Below are 25,837 nucleotides of genomic sequence, written 5' to 3'. Positions count from 1 at the left end.
CTGCAGCCAGTGAATAGTCCATGGCAGGTCCAGGATACAGATAGGCTGCAGGGAGGAGACCCAGCAAGAGGACACTGACAGCTCGCTCACTCGTCCAGTGCAGAGATGCAGCCTTGGAACCGGCTGCAAAAAAAAGCATTTTCAACACAGAGTTTCTGTGCACAGTATCCCAATCTGAACAATGGTTAACTCATTCTGACCAGCTTTGTGCAACTAGGTGCTTTCTCAGACCTAGATACGCAGCTCTTACCTGGGCAAAACCAGGTTGCCTTTGACTTCTTACGAATATTGTTTGTAGCAATAACATAAGAATGACCATACTGGGTCAGAACAATGGTCTATTTAGCACAATACCTTGTCTTCTGACAGTGGCCAGTGCCAAATGCTTCTGAGGGAATGAACAGAACAGGGAAATTATCAAGTGATCCATCCTGTCATCCAGACCCAGCTTCTGACAGTTAGAGATTTAGGGATACACAGAGCATGGGGCTGCATCCCTAGCCATCTTGGCTACCAGCCATTAATGTACTTATCCTCCATAAACGTATCTAATTCTTTTTTGAACCCCGTTATACTTTTGCCCTTCACAACTTCCCCTGGCAATGAGTTTCACAAGCTAGCTGTGCATTATGTGAAAAAGTACTGCCTCTTGTTTAATCATACCTGTTGTCTACTAATTTCACAGGGTTACCCCAGGTTCTTGTGTTAAATATTCCTATTTTAAATACCGCCTTAAATGGTTGTTTTAAATATCTCCTCTGAATGCTCCCTCTGCTGTTCAGAAAGTAAAGTTCCTTTAATTAGGATACAGACAACAGACTGAAAAAGCTGATAGATGAGGCCAAAGGAAATGCCACCTTTGTTTGTTTCATGGCCTGCTGGTCATTAACAGGCCCTTTCACAAACACCACTGAACAGGCATTTTTGAAAACAATAGTAAAGGTAGTTGCCCTAGTGCATAAGTGTATCAAGAACTGCCTGCAGATGCAGTGCTTGCCGGTTTTGCCTCCCTGTGGCCTTCACTGAGGGCCCTGCTCAGTACATGACAGTTTGAAAGGAGTGGATGAACAACAATGAAGCAGCACAACAGGATGGAGAGGGAAGAACACTGGGCACCAAGATGCATTGGTTCTATTTCTAGTTCTCCCATCAACGGTGTGATCCAAGGCAAGCCACCTCCCTTCTCTGTGCCTTAGTTTTCTACCTGTGATATGGGATAATGATATTGAAACTCCTCCCCTTTCTTTGTGAAATGTTTTAAGACCTATGTATGGAGTATGCTGTATCTGTTAAGTATCTGATACATCTGTGATAAGATCATGAAGAGCTGAGTGCATGAATTAGGATTGCTGTTATCTTAACAAGAGTAGGGGCTGGAACCCCCAGGTATTCAGTGCCTAGAAGTAGCTTAAGAGGCCACATGATCTCAATCCTCTTCCATAGACAACTACCAGAACACAGTTCTGTTTGCACACAAGGTGACTCAGACAAGCACAGAAGTGGTAGTTTGGGGTCTTTGTACCTTGCCTACTCTTCCTACACATTTTGGACACCACTAGAAGAAATATGGTTCTAAGAGATGTTGACATATACTGAGGGAAGCAGGACACCTTACAATACATGGGCATTTAATAGGCGAGAGCTAACAGCATAAAGTTACAAAGAACTGGTTTTAAACACACATCAGATCACTTGTCTAAATTCTTACTGCTGTTTGATCAACCTGAAATCATGAGCTGGAAAAGAGATTTAACGTGAACTGTACCAAAAAGAAGACATGGAATTTCTCCTGCTCTGCACAGGGTGACCGATATTAGAGAAGAACTGCTGTGACAATGGAACAAAAAGATCACCAGCAAAACAACTGTAGTAGACTAACATGCTACTACCATGAACTTTGAGAAGTACTTTCCAATGTGCAACAAGTTTCTTCTTGACATAAATGTAGCAAACTTTTTTTGAGTTGGACTTGTTTACATATTGAGACTGTCCAAGGCCGCGTTGTTTCAAGTAGACATGTTCTGTGGAAAGAACTGTTAACACAGTGTGAGTAGTTTCCATAGCTCGAGAAAGTAGAAAACTTGTAGGGGAAAAGGAGTGGGGGAAGCGTGGCTGTCACTTTTTATCGGTTTGTTTGGTTTGTGTCTGCATTCTTCTTTCTATTTTCTGCCACTTCTTTCTATTTCCAGCTCCACTCTGCCCCTTACTCCGCCCCTAGCCTAGCTCTGCCCTCATTCCCTCTCTGCCACCAGGCCAGCTCCAGCCACAGCTCCGCTCCACCCCCAGCCCAGATCCAGCAACAGCGACGGCTCCGCTTTGGCCCCAGCCCAGCTCTGCCCTCACACCCTCTCCACCCCAAGGCCAGCTCCACCTTTAGCCCCAGCTCCTCCCCCATCCCCAGTTCTACCCCCAGCTCTGCCTTCAGCCCACACTCCTCTGCTGAACCAACTGTGCAGTAATGGAAGGGGCGGCGCAGGCAGATTCCATTACTGGTGCGGGGGTCAGGGGGGCGTGACAGGAAAAGTTTGGGTTTAAAGGATATAAAATCCTAATTAATCCCTGGTTATAGTATTTCTCAGGTTTAATGGCATACATTATGACAGTCCTGGATTTTTGTCTTTGCCTGTTTATCTTACACCACTCTCCACTGATTCTTGGTACGTGGAGAAAGGAAATTTTGTCCAGCAATGAATCTTGCCTCCAATCCAGTCTTTATAGCCTGACCTCAGATGGACCAGAAGCTCCTGTCCAACAGAGGAGCCACAATTTCTGCACCAAGCTTACAACAATCACCATCAATCTATGGGAGGGCCATAAAAAGGATCACCCATTCTTTAATCTAGCTTCCCTTTTCCTATCTTGTGGAGGTCTGTGGAAATTGACTGGATAAAACTAACATCTTTGTTAGTAAACTGAGAATGTTTGTTTGAAACTCAGTCAATTTCTACCATTTAAGAAAGATGCTAAGGGGAAAAAAAAGCTGGATTTAGAATTCCACTTTTCCTGCAAACTGTAATAAAATGACATTGCATGTGAGATTACTGAGAAGTTAGTTTTAGGCTGACAGAAAGAATCATGAAGTTTTCAGCAGAAAACATGAAGTGCAAAGTGAGATCTAATAAACCATTACAGCACAATTTCCTGTTCACAGAGATGACTGCCTGAATTTTCAGGCAATACCAATTTCCATGCCCTTCAAAACAGGAAGGAAAAACCTCACAGCAATTTGGAAATTTTTGTAGCATTGAATTATACTGTAGATGTTTACTTCTCCAACTCCTAATTTAAATTATGTCAATTGATTTTAAATCAAAAGCTTGTTCAGATTGAGGTACAGTGAGTAGATAAGGCAACTTCTTATCTGCGACTATACAAATCACTCCACCGGGGCCAAGAAAACACTGTAATGACTAGGGTGATTGAGCTGGCTGAAAAGGTCAGGATCAAATATCACATAAAAACAAAAATATAGATAAAGAACAGCAGCTTCCCAAGTGGTTATCAACTGAACTTTTGTCCCATCTTAGACTGACATACCATAGCTTCTGGGAGTGATGTGGATTTGATGTGCCAGAGTTGGCCGATCCAAGACTGTTGTACAGGCAAGCATAGGTCTGGTCAACAGACTTTTACTGAGAAGAACTGTCAACGGAATAAAGATTGATTAGTTGCCTTTTATACCCCAAAAACTCAAAGGTAAATCCCTGCAAGTTAAACTACAGCAACCAACATCTTAATCAATAAGCAATAAGAGTCCAGAGGGCCGCCTGAAAAAGGAAGCCAGTGGTTTCTTCAGAAAAAAAGATGCACAAAGTTAGAATAGGGAATACAAATTATACCCCACAAACAAGACCATGGGGGAGAGGGGGAATGTGTTATTTGCAATATTTCTAATAAGCCTGGTGTACACATATGCTTTAGAGTTTCCATTCCAAGGATTTAAAATCCAAAGCCCCATGCCTGCAAAAGTGAGACAAGCTGCACCCAAAACAGTGCTTCCAGGAATCTGAGACAAGAACATCAGCCACCAACTCTGGCATGACAAACTTTGCAGCTATGTTGTGAGCATTAGGGAAATCTTGCCTTTATTTCATGACCTAAACAGGCTACATTAGAAAAGACCTGCTCAATACTAAGCTGTTATGGATAACTATGGTATTTTCAAAGATCTGAACTGCTAGTAGGTCTGTTGTGTTCTTTCTGATGCTTGTTTGCACCTTTAAGCTACCAGATCTTTGTGGCATTGATTCATTCAATGGCTTGACATAGCAGACACATAATATAATATTCTGCACATCTATAGTTAAGTAGTAATAGCACTATGCCTTTCACAAAGGGACCTCAAATGAGCTTTATTTTACTGCCTCACTAAAGCTCACACAGGCAGGTGGAGTGCTGTACAATTACAACTGACAGAGGGAGAACTAACAGATAGCTTAGAGCAGTTGCTCTCAACCTTTCCAGACTACTGTATACCTTTCTGGAGTCTCATTTGTCTTGTGTACTCCCAAGTTTCCCCTCACTTAAAAACTACTTGCTTCCAAAATCAGACATAAAAATACAAAAGTGTCACAGCACACTAGTACTGATAAATTGCTTATGTTCTCATTTTTACCATATAATTATCAAATAAATCAATTGGAATATAAATATTGTACTTACATTTCAGTGTACAGTATATAGAGCAGTGTAACCAAGTCAGTATCTGTATGAAATTTTAGTTTGTACTGACTTTGCTTGTGCTTTTTATGTAGCCTGTTGTAAAACTAGGCAAATATCTAGAGCAGTTGATGTACCCCCTGGAAGACCTCTGCATACCCCAGGCTGAGAACCCACTGGTTTAGAAACTGTGAACCGGGGGTCTCAAACACTTGGCCTGCGGGGTTATTTCCTGCGGCCTGCCAAGCTCCCCATGCCCCCTGGAATTATTTCTTGCTGCTGCCAAGCTCTCCTCACCCACTGCCCACCCTCCCCCACAGCGTGCCGCACTACCACTCTTCTACTTACCTCCAGGCGCTTCCCACTGCCAAACAGCTGTTTGGTAGTACTTAGCGCTTTCCAGGAGGGACGGGGGAGGAGCGGGGAGCACCGCTCAGGGGAGGAGGAGGAGGAGAAGAGGCGGGGCCGGGGATCTGGGGAAGGGGTTGGAATAGGGGCAGGGAGGGGGTGGAGTTGGGGTGGGGACTTTGGGGAAGGAGTGGGAAGAGGCAGGGCAGAGGCAGGGCCCCATAGAAGGGGTGGAGTGGGGGGCAGGGCTTTTGTACCTTTTTATGAAAAGGTGTCAGTGATGCGGCCCTCGGGCCAATGTACTAGTCCTCGTTGGCCCTCGTGGTGAGTTGAGATCCCTACTGTAAACTCTCTGGGGCAGGGAGCATCTCTGGCTCTGCGTTTGTACAGCACCCAGCACAAGAGGCTCCAACCAAACATAGAGCCTTGGGGGGTAACAAGCAATATAAACAGCCGTGGGGGAAAACAACAGCCCAACACCCCCCCAAAGCACAGCCTGCAATGGGGGAGGGAGGAATAGCTCAGTGGTTTGAGCATTGGCCTGCTAAACCCAGGGTTGGGGAAATTGGAGTTCAATCCATCTAGGGATCAGGGCAAAAATTGGGGATTGGTCCTGCTTTGTGCAGGGGGTGGGACTAGATGACCTCCTGAGGTCCCTTCTAACCCTGATAGTCTGTGATTCTATGACCAGCGCTAGTCACGGGATTTAGTGGGGAGGCAGAAGCTGGGGGCCACGGGGGAGGCTCCCAGACCGCGAGGGGTGACAGACCGGCCCAGGACCAGGCAGGCGGGCTTCTGGCGCCCGGCCCGGCCCCGCCCCGCCAAGGGGGTCGTCACTGTCGCTGTGCCGCGTCACCCTTGCCAAGGCCCCAGGGCGGGGAACAGACCCCCCCGCAGCCCTGGCCCAGGGCAGCTCCGTGGAGGGGCCGGGCTGAGCCCCCCCCGCTCCCCATGTCCCGCGCCCCCGGCACTCACCCAGCGACCCGCCTCGGGGCCGCCACAGGCCCCCCCGCACGAGCAGCGCCGCCATCTTGCCGTCTGCCCCTGACCCCGGCCGCCCCCACAGCTCCAAGGGCACCCGGAAGCGGAAACGGACCCGGGGGCGAGCTGCTGGAGTCGGGTTGGCCCCGCGGCGCGAGGAACCGCCCCCTTCCTTCCGGTTCCGCCGGGGAAGGTCACAGCGGCCGGAGTCGCCTTCCCCATGGCGGAGCTGGACGGGGGCCGGGACCCCGCGGTCTCCGAGCTGCAGCGGCTGGTGGCCGCTGAGCAGCAGCGGGCGCAGTTCACTGCCCAGGTACCTGCCCCCCGGGGCCCCGACGGGCAGCCGGGCCCCCTGCGTCCCGCCCCGGCCCGGCCCGGCCCCCCTCCCCCCGGCACGCTCTTCATGGAGCTCCCCCCACATCAGCCCCGACGGGGTCCAGACCGTCAGTCCCTGGGGCCCCTATTGCCGCCCGCCCCCAAGGGATTCCTCCTCCTCCTCCTCCCCCTCGACGCTTGTCACCACTGCTGCACGCTGGCAGCTGATAGCCCTGGCGCCCCTGGGCTTGCTCCATCAGTTAGGGTGCAAAGAAATTGCTTGAGCCGCAGCAACTCTTTTCTTACAAATTAAGCCCGGCTTGTAACCCTCCCAGAGAGAGCAAGGCAGCCCCCTGCGCATATCCCCTGACGCTGGTTTGGGGAGATGGTGGGCGAGCTGGGTAATGTGAGAAAGCGAGTTGGTCCCGTTCCTAATGAGTAGCTGCATGGAGCACAGAAATCACATTGTCTTCAGCATTAATGGACCCCTTTGTGCCATGTCAGCAGAAAGACCAAGCACTGAATTGGCCACAGTGACTGAATTCTCAGTTCTGAGGGTGATGGTCCCTTCGAGCATAAGGCAGAGGGGGAAAGGATGGTGTTCTGGCAGGACTCCTAGACAAGTGATTGTTGTACCCCTCTCATATTTTAGCTTCCCCATCTGTAAAATATTTGATTAAATAGTATTAACTAACATGTTTCCTGTTCACATCCAGGTTCATAATTTCATGGAAGTTTGCTGGGACAAATGTGTGGACAAACCTGGCTCAAAGTTGGACTCCAGAACAGAAGGCTGTCTAGCCAGCTGTGTGGACAGATTCATTGATACCACATTATCCATCACTAACCGCTTTGCTCAGGTTGTACAGAAAGGGGGACACTGACTACTGCATTTCCCAGCTCCGGACAACCCAATCTTTCCTGTTGAGCTCAACGGACTTATCAGCTGTCGGTGGAGCATCATCATGTGTTCTAAGCTACATTTTTTGTGACACTTTCACGAAATGCAGAAGTGGTTGAACAATCATTTGCGGAAAGCACAATTGTCCCTGTGAATTCTTTAGCTGCATTAAACTGTTCATAAATGTGTCATCGTACTGCAATTTAATAAAGCATCAGGAACACTTGTCCAGACAAGTCTTGTGATGTGAAAGTGTGTATCACTGCTCTTCTACGTCTTTTATCTAATTAGAGGAAAGTAGAGAAGAGATGTGCTTGCTACTGACACAAGGGATGGGCATAGTATCTTACATTTTTAAAATTTAATTTTGATGCTAATATGAATATAAATGTTTTCAATGAACTAATAAATTAATGAAAACACTTGTTCTGCTGGAGTGTTTGCAGCCTAAACCTAGAAGCTGCACAGTAGGCTAATGCATGAAAACCAAAAAGTGAAACTAGTTAAAAGCTTATTGCTAGGGCCTAGCCTATTGCACAGTTCTGTGGCTGTGAAATTTGCTGCACGCACCAAGCTTTCTTTTTCTTTCTTTTAAATTGGTTTTAGCCCCTCTGGTTGTAAAGAAAATCTTGAAAATGTCAATGTAAATTGATACAGTATCTAAACTTTTGTCTGTATTAGAAAAATTGTACTGGTTTAACTAAATCTAGTCAAACAGGTGGAAGACCCTCTTATAGAAGCCTTTTCATGGGGTTAACCCTCACTTATATCAGCTGAGCTTAATTTAGTGATACATTAATGCAAATGACAGAAGACCCCAGTTATCTGAGTATGTTGTAGTCCAATGCAGAAGTCTAATGCGGGCTTGAGAGACTAAAATAGATTTCCCTTTACTCATGTTTAAAGGTACAAGAATAGATACAGTCTTATTTAATGGTCTGCATCTAGACATTTTACACAAATTTAGCCTAACCTGATGAGCGGTGGTTGTAAATAAATTGACCACACATTTGAAAAGTCTGGTTTATTCTCTGAGCCCATCAGGACTTATGTTATCTAATAAGGTTAACATCCACCACTGTGTCACACACACACACATTAAAAATCCTGTACTTAAGTTTCATAGAAAGGATCTAATCCACCCGGCCTTCTCTGGCTACCTCTTAGAATTCTCTTCAAAAATATGTTCAATGGTGGTAGTACAACACCACACAGAGCAGTAAAGCTGGGAGTGGGCCTCGGGTAGGAGATTATCCAAACAGAGCTGGAGGGTACCAGAATCACAGACACACAAGCTCTTTAACAGATTTGGGGTAGGTAGAAAAAAAGGGCAACTTCATAAGTGAATTGCTGGTCTGTTTAACAATGATGTTTAATGCTGTACACACTGCTGCATTAAGGGGAAAGAAAGGCAAAGTTAGGATCATCTTGGGTAAATAAATAGTGGCCAGGGCTGGGTAAAAGATCCTGAAGCCCATTCTGGCCAGCCCATTATCCTGAGTAAAATGCCTTTAACTGGCAGGTGCCCAATTGGCATATGTTCTTAGGATGAAGAAGCATGAGGCAACCAAAGTTCCAATGCCTGGAGACACTAGTCCATCAAAGCAAAAAGTACTGACATACCAAGCACTCTATTCACGGGTTGCATTGGGAGCTGGACCATCTAGGATAGTAGGATCACTGTTTGAGCCCCAACGTTCAGTCCTGCCCTAAAATCCACCCACAAAGTCCACACTGGGTCCAGTGCAATATATGAATCTATTAACTTCTGCAGTTATGCATTTCCTAATTTAAAATCTTTCTGTAGAGGATTTCTTTATAAAAATAATTTCCTTGAACATTCTTGTGATGTGTGAAAAGCTGCTGCATTGTTATTGTATGAATATTTCTGCAGATTGAAATAGAAAAGTGGCTCTCACACTGAACTAGAAAAGAATCATTGACAGCTCCCCTTCCTGCTCATGGAAATCCCTGCACCAGGAGACAGGACCTTAGAGAACTAGGACATTGCTTAACTCCATCAGAGAAGGAGCTGCCCACATATCCGTGCCCTGGAAAGGAAGTCACAAACACTGGCCTTCTAGAAGAGGGAGTGGATGACAAGGTGTAGACCAAGCACTGTGCCAGTGGTGGGGAAGGGGGACACAGAATGACAGACACTACAATGATGTCTCTCCATTTTATCAGTGTCAGCCCATATGCACAGGGAGAGCTAAAAAAGCTTCACCAGCTACAGGTGGAGAAAGGGAGACAACAAATTTAAACAAAGACCAAGGATCTGGGCTATTGTGTATTTATCCAGATTCCCTCCTTTTCCTCCCAAGTATCTACTAGTTCTCTGATTGAGCAGATTATAGACAGTAAGGCAGGGAAGATTTGTTTGCCAGGCTGACATATAAGACATTCCCACTAGAAGATAAACCACCCCGACGTTGTGCTTCTGCTATCTAGTTTTGAACTCACATTGGGATCCCCCTTACCTCTGGTATTCCTCCAGTCTATGCTGAGGCCCAAATCCCAGGCACTATTCCCCCATCCCTTTGGGGCCCACCACCTGATTCTTAATTCCTAGGGGCCTGATTCTGCTCTCCTAGCAGGGTAAATCAGGAATAACTCCACAGAAGTCAACAGAGCTACAGTGATATAAGAGTGGGGAGTTAAGAATTGGAGTCTCAGGCAATTTACATCTGCCAAGGGCTGTACAAACATTAATTCCACTCACAAAGACCAAAGAGGTAGGTAGGTATGAGCGAGGCACTTCGTCTGCAGCCCCAGGAGCTGCGAGTGCTGTCTCAACAAGAAGTTCTGAGGAAGAAATCTATAAAACCCTTACCTATTGTATAACCTGCCTTCATGGCGCTGCAGAAGCACAACTGGGAACAGTATTAGTTCATGGATTAGCAGAATGAGGATCAGTACGAGTGTTTAATACAAAAGCATGACCCAGCCTCAATATGTCGGAGGAGTAATCTACACTGCTCAGACCAGAGAAGGCCATCTCACCCTTACTCATTTAGCACTGTCCAGTCTCAGTGGTAAAAGCCTTCAACTGGAACTTCACTCAAGCAAAGCTAAGTCAAAGGAGGATCCCAAGACAGGTACAGATCTGAACTCTCTTAAGAATGATGTTTCCTCTTGACTTGGGCACAGATTTGTAATCCCATTGCATCTCCATGGCTTACGTATATGCAAGCACACATAGAGAGAAAAGGCTTTGTGAAACGTTTGAGACCATAGTTTATATATCTGGGAGCCCAGATACCTCAATTCTGATCTAGAGAGATTCAAGACCTCCAAATTCTGGGAGTGTAGACACCACCTACTGTCGCATATGGAAATTCAGGGGAAATTGGGATATGAGACTGTACATGCTAAGAGTCCCCTTTGCCATCTTCTACTGGAGGGTATTGAGCAGGGACGCAATCTCCTATATACAGACTGGCTCCACAAAACATATTCACAGGTCTATGGAACCTGATCAGTGGTGAACTGATTTTGTACAAAGAGAGGAGCAGCCCTCACCAGACCTTTAAAGAATCCCTGAACACATCCATGCTCTGTCCCTGGGTCTTGCTCTAAAGTGGTGGTAAAGAGATCAGATTTCAAAAGGAAAGTACAAATGGAGTCTTCATGTTTATTGCAGGGAGAAAGGGTTCCTTTCCCCCCCTGCATCCCAATCTTTGTGTCAAACACATTGGGCCAGCCAGAGACAGAACAGGAAACCTATCAGAGGCCCGTCCATCAGCACAAGTGGATCCAGAGGGACGTGTTACTGATAGGAAGGAGGGAAAGTCAGTCACACAAAGGGCAGAGGTAGGGGATCTGAGGTAAATTTGAAACAAACCACTGCAGTGGGGTCACCACACCCGCAGCTAGAATTGTGACACCCCACCCGCCCTTCCTTGTTCCAGACCAGCACCTCCTCCTTATTTTGACTGTCCATGTGGGGCCACATCCGTTTATTTTCATCCTGGCGATAATGCTGCAGTGAAGGACCCCTGCTGTTAAATCCAATGGCACATCCTTTGTAATCAGGCTGGCAGAAGTGCTGTTAGGCTGTGGCCTCTGCTCTTTATTGCAATTGTGTCTTGGCCATTACGTGGTTACGCATGAAAAGAGGAACAATTTAAAAAAACCTAGAGACAGTGCCAATGCACCCGTTTCCCTTCTGAAGACAGCCCACAGGAACGGTCATTTAAAACTGAATATGGCCATGAAATGAGAACAATTATAGAGTCAGGAGTCTGGGGTGGGTGGGCAGGAGATATGACCTGGGGGACAGACATCTTCTCCACAGGTCTTTCAGCTCTCCTGGTTTTAAACCAGCAAAAAAACAAAGAGGTGCCCTTTGCGAGCCAGCAAGGTGCAGAGCCCATACCTGTGGCCTGGCAGGGTATAAAGTTGCTGTGCTCCAGAAATCAGTTAGGCACCATATTTGTACCACGGGGCAGTGTTGGGAGAAAACATCGGCCTCCATTCACTGACGTGCAATTTCACCCATGGCCCCAGACTCACTGCCTCTTATTAGTCCTCATCGGAGCTGTCCTCCGACTTCTCATCAGCTGCCACTTTCCAGTTCGTCCTCTTGCTTTGCTTCTCCGGAATCTCACTGTGCCTCTCTGAGGCAGACACAGGGCATTTCCTCCTTTTTTTCTTAGACCACTTTTCCCTTTTCTCCTCAAGTTCGCTGTCCTCAGAGCTGCTCACACTGGAAGAGTCACTTTCCTGCCCAGAGGAAGAGGCAGGTTCCTTTGCGAGCCTTTTCCTGGTCTTCTTCTTGTGCTTGTGTTTCCCTTTCTTGGTGCCCGAAGTCCCCTCTTCTGAGCACTCGCTTTCCGGGGAAGAATCTGATGATGCCTTCACCTTCTCCTTTTTCCTCTTCTTTCGCTTTTTGTGTGATCTCTTTTTCTGCTTCTTCTTCTGTGATTTCTTTGGCCTCTTCCGTTTGAGTGACGCATGCACAGATTGTTTTCCTGGGTGAGATTTCCTCTTTCCATTGACAGCGTTTTGTTCATCTTTCTCTTGCTGGTCACTGTAACAGGAACAAAGAATAGAGGCCTGGGCAGAGTCTAAATTAGCATTTTCTATTTCAAAGCATCAATCAAACCCATCTACCTGAGCTCCTTTCAGGATAGACATATGGGTGCTATGTCAGATAAGTTGACTGCGTTTTTAACTTCACCTCTTAACAGTTTGAGTCCATATCTTATAATTGGGATGAGAGGCCATTTCAAAGGCATTTTAACCAACCCAGAGTATGGAAAAACATAACATAATGCTGAAAAACTTGCTAAGAACTCCTTATCTGTGACTATCAGGAATCAGGTAAGTGCTAGATTTGGCAATTCTACTATGTACGGTTTTTAAAATAAACGAATCTGTGTCCCAATAGATTTTTTTTTTCTGCATTTTCACTCTTTATTGCTCTCATGCTACTGGAGCTCTCATTCTGACTAGCATTTCTAGGTGCAGACGTGCTTGCAGCCAGCCAGTGAAAGCTGGATCACTTCAGGAAATTGCTCAACTCCGAGAAGCCAAACACTTACTTGCATAACATTTCAGCCACACAGGGTTAAAGCTGGATGTCCTGTTATTAGAAGAGATACAATCACCTCTGAGGACTCAGAACAGGGAGGGATCTTCACTACAGGAATGAGGCCACATATGGGCAAAGTAAGGACAGCATTCAAGCCTTAACTCAATATTTATGCCTTATGAAGTGAAGCCAGCCCTCTCACATTATTGTCAGAATTGTTTTGAGTAAGAGAACACATTAATGGACCGGAATTTCAGGCCACATGTCTGCTAGGTAAACTATTCAATTCTGCCTTGAAAGGTCAATTGACAAGCTCTATATTTCACTGTGCGACTTGACAGAAATTAAGACATTGGACTTTTCAGTAGGCCTGTTTGCCCTTACCTGTCAGTATCAAATTCCTCTGGATATAACTCTTTATAGCCACTGTGACCCCATCTGCAAGAGAACAGCAGGAAACACGTTAAAACCACACACGATATTCAGAACCAAAATGAGGGTGAAATGAAAGAGAGAGCCTTAGGAAAAATATAAAACAAGAGTCCAGAGGAATAACAGCTAGTATTTTCCTTACTTGTTTAAGGTGCTAACATTTTGCTTTGCTAAATTCTGTTCAGATCATTCTGAGCAGACTAACGGCCATTTTGCTTTTTTCTGGTAGGGAACTTGTACCTCCCTGTGCAGCAGAAGCCCAATGATTTTCGAGCTCACACGTCTCATAAACACCCAGGGAACATGGGGTGAAATCTTAGCCCCACTGAAGTCAATGGAAGTTTTGCCATTGACTTCACCCATGGCGTGAGTACTTTGAGTACTTTGCTTTGCTCAGCCTGTGCATTTCCCCATAGTAAGAGGGTTTCATTTGTATTCAATTGTGTGATCACAAAACTCCATTTATAATGCAAAACACAAGTATATGGTTCTTTATCACTGTGGTAAAATCTACATACTACTAGATTCAACATCTAAAACCTGTCTAAATACAGAATTACAACTGTACTGAGAATCTTCAGGCAGCAAGAATGCCAACAGCCAGATTAGGACTGGGTGCTAATAAAAATAAAAAAAGACACCTGGAGGAATGAAACGACTGGCTAAAATGACAGTAAAGGAGGAGTTCAGGGAGGCACAATGCAGGTTCTGTTTCTTAGAAATACCCCCAAAAGCACTGACCAGTATTTCCCTGTAACTCTGGGAGATTAGCTACCTTGATATCATAAGTAGATTCGGTTAAATTCTACAGAGAGCAGTACTAAACAAGTCATGGGTTTAGGGCTGCATTTATTTAGTGCCAGAGAGGAAGGATGCTTTTGTGACTAACGCACAGGACTGAAACTCAGGAGATCTGGGCTCAGTTCCTGGCTTTGTGTGACACTGGGCATGTTACATAAGTCTCCCTGTGCCTCACTTTACCATCTCTAAAATCGGGATGATACTACTTCCTTATTGCACAGGAGTGTTGTGAGGATAAATTCACTAACTTTTGTGAAATGTGGGGGCCATAAAGTACCAGATACTTTTTCTATAGGCACTGTGCCAGGATAGTAATTCACCCACAAACCTGTCTGGCATGTTGGCTTCACATTCGTAGAGCTTCTTATTCCAGGTCCGGGCTCTGAGAAGGTCGTCTTCGATCATGTCAGGAACATGCACAAAGTTCTTTGCCTTCCAGTCAGCCCTTTGGCTCTCCTCATCAAAACCGTCACTGCGCATCCGACTACTGCAGAGAGAAAAGGAGTGTTCTCCAGTGGTAAATTCAGAGGAACAAATGACTTTTTGGGCAATGAATCAATCTAGGGCACAGAGGGCATTGGGGAAAAAGCACACATCTGACACTCTCTGGATGTCAGTCCATGCAAAGAGATTCACTCCATCTCTACAGGATGGTCACTCAGAGCTTCCATGGGACCAAAAAAGGCAAGTATGCATCACGTCAAGCACCACTGAAATGCTACCATCTCTGGAATGGATCGCAGCAGCTGCTTAACAGTGCACAATGACACAACAATTTAAGGCGGGAAATTACGATGACAGTATCCAATACAAACTGGAGAGGGAACATAATTACTGGAGTTGGAATTTGGTCAGAGTACCAGGGTTAACAGCCTGAATCTAATAAAAAGTGCCATGGGGTCTTTAATGATTACAACTGATCATGACTTCACTTTTACATCTCATCTAAAAAAGAGCATCTCCCAGCACCAAGCTGGGCCACTGGGCTCAATACAGACTCAAAGGCAAGAGTTAGCAAAATGACTTCTCACATCACTTGCTAATTCCTTGAAGGTCTTCATCCATGTACAAACCAACCTGATCCTGCTTAGCTTGTGAGATCTTCAAGCACACCAATGACCATTTAACCAGTTTGTTATTGTGAGAGTAACCACAGGTGACCAACTATTATCTACACTAATACTGGCCAGGGGCAGGGAGGAATTTATGTGGTGCAAGACCTTCGGTCAGAATGATTTCATTTAGTGATAACCCACATCACACTATAAATACTAATGCACCAGCACTGAGTACATCTAGCAAAGACAGCGCAGACTTTTCAAATATCACTATCACATTTCTTAACACTTCTTAACCAAACTATAATCTTGCTATTTCAGAGGCCCCAGCCTACCTAAAGTTACATATTTTTAAAACTGCACACCTGGATCACCCCACAAAGATGCAGTGTGAAACTTCAACAGGAAGAGTGGGGTATACAAGTGTGATGGGGCACCTGCCCCACGCTGGGCTCTAAAGAGTTAACAGAGCCCTAGGGAGGCTGTGCAGGAGGCAGCCAATCAGAGAATGGCTGAAGGGAGCAGCCAATCAGGGCCAAGCAGGCCCATATGAAAAAGGAGCTGCAGGGTAGAGAAGGGCAGTTTTCTGCTGGGAGCCCAGGGAGGAAGGACTATGTCTCTGGAGGGCTGTAAGACCTGCCAGCACCCTGAACAGAGCAGTGCCGTGAGCAGGGACCAGGAGAGCGAGAGACAGCTGAGGCAAGGGTAAAGAGGATGCTGGGACCACAGGGAAATAGCCAGACAATTTGCTGCAGTAGCCACAAAGGGAAATGGCTGAACAGTGGACTACAGATCCCCTAGAAAGGGGGAGCACAGCGTGTGGCATGGCTGGAGGGCTGTCACTGAAGAGGATGCCAAGGTCCTTGGAGAGAGGTGGGTCCTAGAGCAGGAGTAATGGTGGCAAGGCACCACCTGGAAGAGGGTGTGCTAATATGTGGAGCTAATCCTGAAGACAGCCAGCAGGAGGCACCACAGTGATGAGTGAACTGTTAAAACCAGCTTATATAGGGATGCTCCTGTGTGATCACCAAAATGGTTAATAAATTTTTGGCCCTTATGCAGGGCTCCCGCTCTCTTTATTTAACTTATTAAGTATTAAATAATACTACAATACAGAGTGGTAAAGAGGATTATTTCCTCCAGATAACTAAGTCCCACCTGGAGGTATTGGGTGACATTCTCCCTTGCTTCCACCGGTAAGTCTCTTGAGTCTGCTTCTCCAGCTCCCTTATTTTCCACATTTCTGATTCTTCCTGAATCTGAAAAATATGAAGAAAATGAGAAAATAAAATTAAGTACCTTACAGAAGTGATGCTCTGCAACTACAAAACATTGTAACCTCACTTCTTCTGGGTCAATAATTGAAGTTTGATGGATTTCAAACTAAGCTGACCTGCTACAGTGACATAAACGAGCCTTTTTAGCTACATCAAGTTAACCAAAATGAGAAATATAATGACAATTAACTGCAGTAACAAACAACTTTGTTTTATAGATGAGGAGCCTTATTCTGTAATCTGATCCATGCAGGTAGACCCTTCAGTTAATACAGAACCTCTCTCTCATTGGAGCTCTGTACTCATCCAGAGTTCTGCTCACATATCTATTGCAGAACTGAGTCCCAAGTGAGTAGTCCTGTAAAATGCTTAAATACAGCATAACCAGCGCTTTGACACAGATTTTGTTCACATAGCCTTGTTGTGCATGTGGCATCATCTTAAGCACATATGAGCTTTGGAAAATGAGTCTGGTGAATTAAATGTCTTAGTAAAGAGGGCCAATTTCTAAATCTCTCAAGAAATAACAGCCTTGTACACTGAAGTGAAATTCAAATCCCAGTGGGGATCCATTTTACAGAGGCACAAAACCCTAATAAATGCTAAATTAAAATAATTTTTCTTATCTTAGAGACAATAAAACCTCAAAGTAAACGTTGGGGGGGGGGGGGAGGGAAAGCTTTTACAAGACATCAGAGCCACAGAAAGACTTCCATTATTTTTAAATAAATCAAACTTGTAAACAAATATTCCCTTGCCATGCTTACAAACCAAACAAGGCAGTGCTGAAAGTGAAACTGACTTTTTCACTGCCCTAATTGAGAGAGAGGCAAAAAACAAAACAAGAGTTTAAACAGGGAAAAGCTAGATTAGTAAAAATACAAGTCATTGTTAGTAATGTAGGTAAGGAGCTGTGCTTATGCACAAATATGATTTTTTTTTCAACTGATGGGGCCCTTTTAAAAATTAATTCACCTATGCATTCAGGATTAAATTAACTTCTGTGCAGAAAATCAGCAGATAGCCTTGGCACCACCTAAGTCTCAAATACAGCCCTGTGAAATTCTTTTATACATTTTTCATTTTATTATATGGAAATGTAGTGTTATTTCTTTTATCAGCTCTCAGTAGGTGGGTTGGATCATGCTGGGGAGGTGGGTTGGGTTGGGTCCTGCCCCTGGGGTGGCGGGGGGGAAGCCTGGGAGGGACAGGTGGGTTGCAGAGCAAGCCCTCCCCACACTCACCATGCAGCAGTGGCTCCTGTCCTGCGGGGCTGGGCTCAGCTCCAACCACTGAGACTGGTGCTGCAACTGCATGCACCAGTTCAGGTTTGGCCTAGCCAACCCTCCATGATGATGGAGGGGCAGCTGGGTCAAATTTGAGCTATGCTATGACTCATGTGCCAGGTGGCAATGTGTGGAGAGGTGAGCCACGACCAGCCCTGAAGAACAGGAGCCAACACTGCAGGGTGAGTTTTTTCATTTTATTTTGTGTTTTGCGTTTGCAAAAAATGTGGGGCTCTAGCCCCACATACACTCCCAAACTAGGGGCCTTGCGCTGGTCTTCTGCCCAAGAGTGAACTTCACCCTAAGCTTTGTCTGTTAAATTTAAAATTAGTGCGAGTTTTTAAGATGAGTAATATCTTAATTTAGGAAGGAAAATGTTGAAACAAATTTAATCATGCAAGTAGCATGGACTTCTCTCTGCCTCCACCTGCTATGGGGCACAAAGGACCCCAATGATGCACTGCAGAAATTTCTACCTTCAAAAATATACTTGTGTGCTGAACTTATTTGCTGTGTGGAACAACTTAAAGTCTAGCCACCATAATTTAGCAACAACAAAATGAAAATACCATAGCTTGACACAATGGCATCAAGAAAGAGCTTTCCCCTGTAAATATCATAACTCTGGACATGCAACACTAAACAGGAGACAGATCTTGATATACAGGAGGAAAGTCAGACTGTATCAGCAAGACAAGGTTGATAAGGTAATATCTTTCATTAGACTAACTTCTGTTGGTGAAAGACAAGCTTTTGAGTTTACAGAGAGCCCAGACTTGAAGAGCCATAAGAAATAGTACCATACTTTATCACAGGAGAGAGAAGCAAAGGGATATAACATGGTACCATACCTTGTTGTGTGCGTCAGTGTGACGAATGACATTTCGCAAGAGGACTTTTCCTAAAGGGACTCGAGACATTCTTTAACCTTCACAGAAGTAACAAAAAAATAAGGCTATTAGAAACTCACATATAAGACTCTGTAATGCAGAAAATGCTCTTGTCAGGACAGTGAGACGAATAGCGTAAAGGCAAGTTTTTTCCATCTGTGACAGTAAATGTGCTATTGACTCAGGCTGAGATGTATGCTCCCAAAGAAGCCACTCCATTACCCCAAAACTAAGTCTCCTATGAAACAGTCTGCATGTACAGGGGCTAGAAAGGATGATCTAGCAGTTGGTGCCCACATCCAGAGTCTTTGATAAATCGCTGTATCTCATATCCCACATACCAATGAGAAGACAAGTGATAATTACTCCGTGTCTCTCAATCTAATATTTTGATGTTGAGCGCTTTACAGAGGGTGGGTCTGGGCCTGCTCTCACTTACCCCAGCATAAGTCAGAAGTAACGGCACTGAAATCAAGGGAGCGCGGCTGGTGTAAAACGGACAGGAGGAGGACAGACCCAGGCCCTACGTATACAGCCATTCACCCACCCCTGAAGCGCAGCCCCCTGTGTGGCATCACCCCGCAGCTAGCTGACCGCTCCCAGCAGACCAGGGCTCTAGGGAGATGTGCTTCAATATCAGCCCAAAGCACCGGCCCGCCTGGGACCCATCAGCCGCAACACGTGGACAGCCAGGCTAGAGGCCCGGACGGGGAAAGCAGAAACCGTGCCAGCTGGCAGGGAGCGCAGGGCGGCAGCCACAGCCCTGGGCGCCTGGTTGGGGGGAGCGGGGGCGGGCGAGGTATCGCCCCACACAGATACGTTCAGGCCTGGGGAGGCCCCCCCCTCCACAGGCACAGTCCTCACCCCTCCCCCAAAGGCCTCACGCTTCCCCCCAAAAAACTCCCCCAGAACCCTCGACCCAGCGCTCCCCCCAAACCCAGAGCCCTTCTCACCCACGGAGGGAGGGGGGTTGCTCGCTCCCCCCCCACCCGGAAGTGGGCGACCCGGAAGTGATTCCACCGGAAGGACTGGGCCGCCTGCGAGGGCCCCGATCCCGAGGGCCCGGGCCGGGAGAGAGACAGCTTCTGCCGGGCTCCGGCGTGGGGACCCAGTCAGACGTCGGAATTCAGGAAGCTGGGGAAGATGTTACGTCACTTCCTCTTCCGGGGGACTGTCGCGTCCGTTGCTATGGAAACGGCGTCGTGTGCCCGGAGGCAGGATCTGCGTGGCGAGGGAAGGGGAGAGAGTGGGGGCAGCACGGGGCGCTGGGGGGAGCCAAGTGGGCAGCATCAGGTGCTGGGGTGGGGACTAAGGGGGCAGCACTGGGGCGCTGGGGTGGGGGCCAATGGGGCAGCACGGGGCATTGGGGTGAGGTCACGGGGCGCTGGGGTGGGGTCAAGGGGGCAGCATCAGGTGCTGGGGTGGGGGCTAAGGGGGCAGCACGGGGCGCTGGGGTGGGGGCCAATGGGGCAGCACGGGGCATTGGGGTGAGGTCACGGGGCGCTGGGGTGGGGTCAAGGGGGCAGCATCAGGTGCTGGGGTGGGGGCTAAGGGGGCAGCACGGGGCGCTGGGGTGGGGGCCAATGGGGCAGCACGGGGCATTGGGGTGAGGTCACGGGGCGCTGGGGGGAGCCAAGTGGGCAGCATCAGGTGCTGGGGTGGGGACTAAGGGGGCAGCACTGGGGCGCTGGGGTGGGGGCCAAGGGGGCAGCACGGGGCATTGGGGAGAGGTCACGGGGCGCTGGGGTGGGGTCAAGGGGGCAGCATCAGGTGCTGGGGTGGGGGCTAAGGGGGCAGCACGGGGCGCTGGGGTGGGGGCCAATGGGGCAGCACGGGGCATTGGGGAGAGGTCACGGGGCGCTGGGGTGGGGTCAAGGGGGCAGCATCAGGTGCTGGGGTGGGGGCTAAGGGGGCAGCACGGGGCGCTGGGGTTGGGGGCAGCACGGGGCGCTGGGGTTGGGGGCAAAGGGGGCAGCATCAGGTGCTGGGGTGGGGGCTAAGGGGGCAGCACGGGGCTCTGGGGTGGGGGCAAAGGGGACAGCATCAGGTGCTGGGGTGAGGTCAAGGCGACAGCATGGGGGCACTGGGGTTGGGGGCCAAGGAGACAGCACGGGGGTGCTGGGATGGGGTCAAGGGTGAAGCATCAGGTGCTGGGTTGGGGGCTAAGGGGCAGCACAGGGCACTGGGGTTGGGGGCCAAGAGGGAAGCATGGGGTGCTGTGGTTGGGGGCCAAGGGGGCGCTAATGTGACTCTCAGATCTCAGGGGCAGGTGAAGGGGGTGGGGAGCGGTTGGCAGATACCCCATCTTTTTTCCTGTTAATAGAACTGATTTTGCCCTGGAGTCGAGGATACAAACCCCTGGACCCTGTGAAGGGCAGCTGTTCAAAGCAGATACTCCCCCTAATTCTCCTTCTTCTCTTATAGGCGTTAAGCATAGGACTGGGGTTGCTTCCTGCAGTACATTTGTGCCAAACATGGCTGCCCCTTCTCACCCAGAGGACATGCTGACCCAAGTGACCCAGCTCTGGAGTATGCTGGATGAGATGTCAGAAAGCACCCCTGAGAGTTACCACAGATTTATGCAGCAGCAGCTGGAAGATGCAAAGCAATATTGTGCTCCCCCTGAACCACATCTTTGCCTACAGACCCACATCCTGGTACGCGGGGCAAGGGCTTATACTATGAAAGAGCCCTGAGATTCCAGTAGGATCTCACCTGGCAATGGTAGTGCCTGGAAGATGCTTCCAGCTGCAAAAAGGCTGTAACCAGCCACAACTAGCTGCTCTGTGTCATGGGAGCCCTCACAGGCTGTCTGAATACCTTGGGAGTGGGTGAAGGTCCTTCTGAGCACCACTGTTCACTGCTAGAGACCCAAGAGAACTGAGACACCAGTTGGGGATGGAATGAGGATATCATTCAGCCTAACGGCTCAATAAGGTTAAAAAAGAATTAGACTTTTGTGAGGAAAAATAGCCTCTGCAGTGCCACTGGCTAGGATAAAAACGATAAAGGTTCTCATGCTTTGTGCTTCAGGATGTGAGCCAGTGCTTCTTCCCAAAATGCACTATCACGGAGGGCACAAAGAGGTGCATTGTGGAAGATTTTTATTTTCACAGAAGCATTGGGCAATGGCCATTGTCAGAGTCAGGTTACCCAAGTGGTCTATATGCCAGTGGCAAAAGTACCATGTTTACATGGGACTGGAAAGAGCAGCAGATGCAGATATGAATTCTAGTGTTAAATGCAGAGCCATTCCTAATTAAACCAAGCAGTGTCCCAGGAAAAAGTAAGGGTCTGGAGGAGATCACATATAATTCAGGAAGGAATACATTGTGGGCTGAGGTTCATTAATAAACTGCAGTACATCCCAGTGTGATAGAGCTGGATTCCTAGCTCTGAGATTCTGCCAGAATTGATGATTATAGCAGATCACTTAATGTAATTTGGAAATCCAGGATATGTTCTGCATCTAAGAGCACAGTAAGCCTTGAAAGGGTCAACCCCATAACTTGAGCTGGATACTGGCACCTCTGGGCACTGAATACAACAGTCTTTAGAGACGCAGCTCTCCCACCTTGTGCTATGAAAGTAGCCAACTCCTAGATACTAGAAACCTGATTCTCCTCTCATACTATTGCTGCAGTGTAATTCTATTGACTGCAGTGGAATTACTTGTGTACACTGGCACAACCATAGGTCACGCTCAGACTCTAAAGCAGTAGTTTGTTTTTGAATGTCCTACATAGCACAGACTGCGACAAGACTTGTACTGTTGGTGTTGTCTGGTAAAAAGGCCCCTTTGTGTCCCGAAAATTGATGTTCATACACTGTATGTAAATCCTATCCTGCTCCTGGTGTATGATCATTTAGACTAGCTTTTGTTTTTTTCTCCTCAGTGTATCTTTTCTTCAATACGAAAGCCCTGTGGGCACAAAGACACACACAGCTCTTTACATGTTTTATATAAAGTTGAACAAAGAAGTTTATAGGTAGTTAAGAAGTTGGAAGTGGCCTATTATTTTACTTTTGGAGATAAGGGGACCTAAACATTTGTGGTGATTAAGTGATTTTGCGTTCTCTTTGCAGGATCCTAATGAAAAATCATTATTCATTAACCTCTGCAGGTGGAAAAGGGTCCCAGCTCCTAAGTCACCTACAGATCCAATACCTCTAAGTGCTGGACTACTAGAGGAGGTGTCCGGTAAAGCGGGCAAGTACATAACGGGTTCCAAAATACTCTCTGTACATGCTACAGTTAGGACACTTTCCCCTCGGTCCTGTAGTATTGTATTGGGAAGGCAAAGGCCTAACTTTGACAAAGAGAATTCCATTGACTGGTATATAGCTCGCAACTTGAAGGTGGAGGAGGCATAGACAGAACCTTAAGTAAAAGTGGTTGTTCTTTCTGAAAACGCAGATCATAACACTAAATGCTTAAGTACCTTGCAGGATTGGGGCCTTAGCATATGTATCTATCTATCTATCTTTAGGCACATGAGTAATCACAGTTCCATTAAACACAGGGAAATTATGCCTATGCTTAACTTTACACGTGTACATAAGTGGTCTGCTGGATAAAAGTGGTATTTTCTACAGGTCAGTTTTCTGGAACCAGCACCTCATAGGAAATCACAGATCAAGCCACTCCCTAGTCACATTATTGACTCTTCAAAACATTCAATCATGAAAAGCATCAAAATTATTCTTAATATAGGTTACCCCCATTGTAGCCACGGCAGATGGTGTATTCTATCCCCTATAAAAGATTGTAGCAGTACAGCAATAATTTTGACTCTCATTGTTTTTCTAGAGCTTTACTCCATCATAGATATTGCATATAACCCATCTGTTCTTCAGCGAGAGAACCAAGCAGAAATGGATCATTTGATCACTCTGACGTTTAAATACATTGAGGAGCATTACAACCTCTCTCTGTCCCACTCTTATCACATTGCAACATTCACACTCAAAGGAAGCCTGAAAAGGATGAAACAGAGTCTGAGAGGAGGGCCAGTACCAGCTCCACTTCTCAACAAGAACATGAGGAACGGTACATACACTTCTTTTAAATTACTGTCAGGACCAGCAGGAGAGTGAATTTGTGTGGGGGGGTGGAGGGTGAGAAAACCTGGATTTGTGCTGGAAATGGCCCACCTGTTGATCACTTTAGATAAGCTATTACCAGCAGGACAGTGGGGTGGGAGGAGGTATTGTTTCATGATTTCTGTGTGTATATAAAGTCTGCTGCAGTTTCCACGGTAAACATCTGATGAAGTGAGCTGTAGCTCACGAAAGCTCATGCTCAAATAAATTGGTTAGTCTCTAAGGTGCCACAAGTACTCCTTTTCTTTTTGCGAATACAGACTAACACGGCTGTTCCTCTGAAACCTGTCAGGAGATGGTGTAATGGGAAAGGCTAAACTCCCAGTCCTGTTCATGTGAGAAGTAGTTACAATGTTACTTTCCATATCCATGAAATCTAAACAATACTGAAACTGACCTGTGCCCTGTTCCAGGGAGATGCTGAGCATCTTGCAGGTCTGGGCCCAGTAGAATCAGGCCTTTGTGGTGTTACTGTAAGGTATAGAACACTGGAAACTTGAGTTTCAATCTTATACCTTACAAATAAAATAAATTACTTACAAATAAAAGTGGAAATGAGGAATGAAGATGGAAAGAGCTCCATGAAATTAGTATACAAGCTTTAGCAGCTGACTTCATAATCACAAAGCTGAGACTTAAGTTTTGGCACATTTTGCCAACTGGTATAAAACCATCAGTTAAATCTACAGCTAAACTATTTCTAATAATAGGTTTCAGAGTAACAGCCGTGTTAGTCTGTATTCGCAAAAAGAAAAGGAATACTTGTTGCACCTTAGAGACTAACCAATTTATTTGAGCTCATGCTCAAATAAATTGGTTAGTCTCTAAGGTGCCACAAGTACTCCTTTTCTTATTTCTAATAAGATATTTTAGTAACTACCTATGTGAATAATATTTTTTCCTGGAAGAACTGACACTGGACCTGATGAAGCACAACCTCGGAGAGGAGGACCACAATAATACTACATTGCTGCCGAACAAGAATGTTACACAGTCTAAAGTGCATCTGATAGAAGAAATTGCCAGTATGGAGCTGCCAGAGGAGGTAAACACACCAGCCTATGAACTGACCATTGCAAAGGATGCAAACAGGAAACCTCTAAAGATTGAACTGAAAGTTGAATTGCCTAAAGTTAGTTCCGTTTCTGAATGTGAACTGAGCATTTCAAGGGTAAGTTTTAAAGGAACAAAAAAACCTCTATTTTCTCTCTGTTGAACCCAAACAGGCTTAGAAAGTCACTTTTAACTAACATATATACTTGCTTATGGAGTATTTTAATTTGCCTATGTTTTAGGACGATGTAATCGTTGAAGTCCCTGAGAAATACAGATTACAGCTGGATTTACCAGAGTTGGTCAATGAAGAAGCAACTACAGCAACATTTAACAAAGGGAAAGGTGTGTTGCTTATCACAATGCCAATTCCCTAAGGAAAATGTTAGGGACAGCAGGTTCTCAAAAAGTTAGTGGATATGTGTCACCCTTAAAGATTAAAAGGAAGGTTAATGGTAAAGATCTTACCCATAAGTAGAAATCAGTATCACTGTGTTATTCTAAGAATCTGTTCTGCTGTCTGCACACACATAATTTCCTCTGAAAATAGAGGGTCATGACGTGTACAGTATAAAGAATAGGAAGGAATTCTTAATGTAAGTTGTAAACATTTAAGTGTTACTTAGATCATTTTATCTCTAACACATGATTCTACATTATAAACTTTACTACCATCTTCAGTTTGTCCATCAGTAGAGCAATAAAGAGGGATTAACTTTGAAGAAATAGTGTTTTTCTTTTTGGTTTTACTCTGCTGAAAAAACTTATCTGGTGTTAGCAAACTGTTTCTTTTTAAATAGAGGATTTAATGCTGGTGAAAGATGGTGACATTGATGATGCATGACATATAACAGTGCAAGCTCTCCCACAACCTGGCTTCTTTTTCAAATTGGTGTAATGCAGGGGTTACCTTTAAAAGGTGAGGTGAGTCGTCTCCAAAGCCAATTCAGTCACTGGCTCCTCTGCCGATAGTACTGAGGGCAGCTGTGCACTAAGAGTTGGCCTTAACCCACCAATGCAGTGGTACTGCAATCTCAGCAGAACTAGGCAACATAACAATAGCGCTCTAGAACTAGTCTGCCCATTCAAGGCCTGTTTACATAATGAATATTAAGGCTCAAGAACCCTACAAATGAAGGTATCTACCAAAAGGGTTTCTCTGCTATAAACATTTTCCAAGTGCTATATCTCTGTGGT

General features: G+C 46.2%; 4 protein-coding genes across 8 annotated transcripts in view; 2 read left to right on the top strand and 2 right to left on the bottom strand.

The window, feature by feature from the left end:
- Positions 1-6,110, bottom strand: part of BCO2 (beta-carotene oxygenase 2) — an 82,669-nt gene extending 76,559 nt beyond the window's left edge. The window contains exons 1-2 of one of the 2 annotated variants that reach the window (XM_073320799.1): positions 5,983-6,107; positions 3,538-3,642 (exon numbers count right to left, since the gene is read on the bottom strand). In XM_073320799.1, the coding sequence (XP_073176900.1) occupies positions 3,538-3,642; positions 5,983-6,037 (160 nt within the window). In that variant the 5' untranslated portion in view covers positions 6,038-6,107. Of the gene's footprint in view, positions 1-3,537; positions 3,643-5,982 lie in introns of both variants that reach the window. The other variant, XM_073320801.1, reaches the window with a different exon arrangement.
- A 39-nt stretch (positions 6,111-6,149) lies between these two features.
- TIMM8B (translocase of inner mitochondrial membrane 8 homolog B) lies at positions 6,150-7,626 on the top strand. Its single transcript, XM_073320810.1, has 2 exons — positions 6,150-6,301; positions 7,020-7,626. Exons 1-2 carry the CDS (start codon positions 6,209-6,211, stop codon positions 7,185-7,187), a joined length of 261 nt encoding a protein of 86 aa, XP_073176911.1. The 5' UTR covers positions 6,150-6,208; the 3' UTR covers positions 7,188-7,626.
- A 587-nt stretch (positions 7,627-8,213) lies between these two features.
- On the bottom strand, positions 8,214-19,628 carry NKAPD1 (NKAP domain containing 1). 2 transcript variants are annotated; one of them, XM_073320807.1, is made up of 6 exons: positions 19,438-19,628; positions 18,446-18,522; positions 16,190-16,290; positions 14,302-14,460; positions 13,125-13,178; positions 8,214-12,236 (listed from the first exon to the last, which is right to left on the bottom strand). In XM_073320807.1, the coding sequence occupies exons 2-6, from the start codon at positions 18,512-18,514 to the stop codon at positions 11,729-11,731; spliced, it is 891 nt and encodes a 296-aa protein (XP_073176908.1). In that variant the 5' UTR covers positions 18,515-18,522; positions 19,438-19,628; the 3' UTR covers positions 8,214-11,728. The 2 variants fall into 2 exon arrangements, with proteins under 2 accessions (XP_073176908.1, XP_073176909.1); XM_073320808.1 differs by lacking the exon at positions 19,438-19,628 and adding an exon at positions 18,924-19,277.
- Positions 19,512-25,385, top strand: PIH1D2 (PIH1 domain containing 2). Of its 3 annotated transcripts, none has more exons than XM_073320803.1 (6): positions 19,512-19,698; positions 20,909-21,141; positions 22,571-22,694; positions 23,295-23,534; positions 24,496-24,758; positions 24,883-25,385. In XM_073320803.1, the coding sequence occupies exons 2-6, from the start codon at positions 20,959-20,961 to the stop codon at positions 25,015-25,017; spliced, it is 945 nt and encodes a 314-aa protein (XP_073176904.1). In that variant the 5' UTR covers positions 19,512-19,698; positions 20,909-20,958; the 3' UTR covers positions 25,018-25,385. The 3 variants fall into 3 exon arrangements, with proteins under 3 accessions (XP_073176904.1, XP_073176905.1, XP_073176906.1); XM_073320804.1 differs by lacking the exon at positions 19,512-19,698 and adding an exon at positions 20,117-20,134; XM_073320805.1 differs by lacking the exon at positions 19,512-19,698 and having other exon boundaries at positions 21,059-21,141; positions 22,609-22,694.
- Positions 25,386-25,837: the final 452 nt, after the last annotated feature.

This window comes from Lepidochelys kempii, chromosome 22, assembly GCF_965140265.1.
Source record: "Lepidochelys kempii isolate rLepKem1 chromosome 22, rLepKem1.hap2, whole genome shotgun sequence".
Lineage (NCBI taxonomy): Eukaryota > Metazoa > Chordata > Testudines > Cheloniidae > Lepidochelys > Lepidochelys kempii.
Note: the sequence above shows the minus strand (reverse complement) of the source record. Positions and strands in the feature narration are given on the sequence as shown.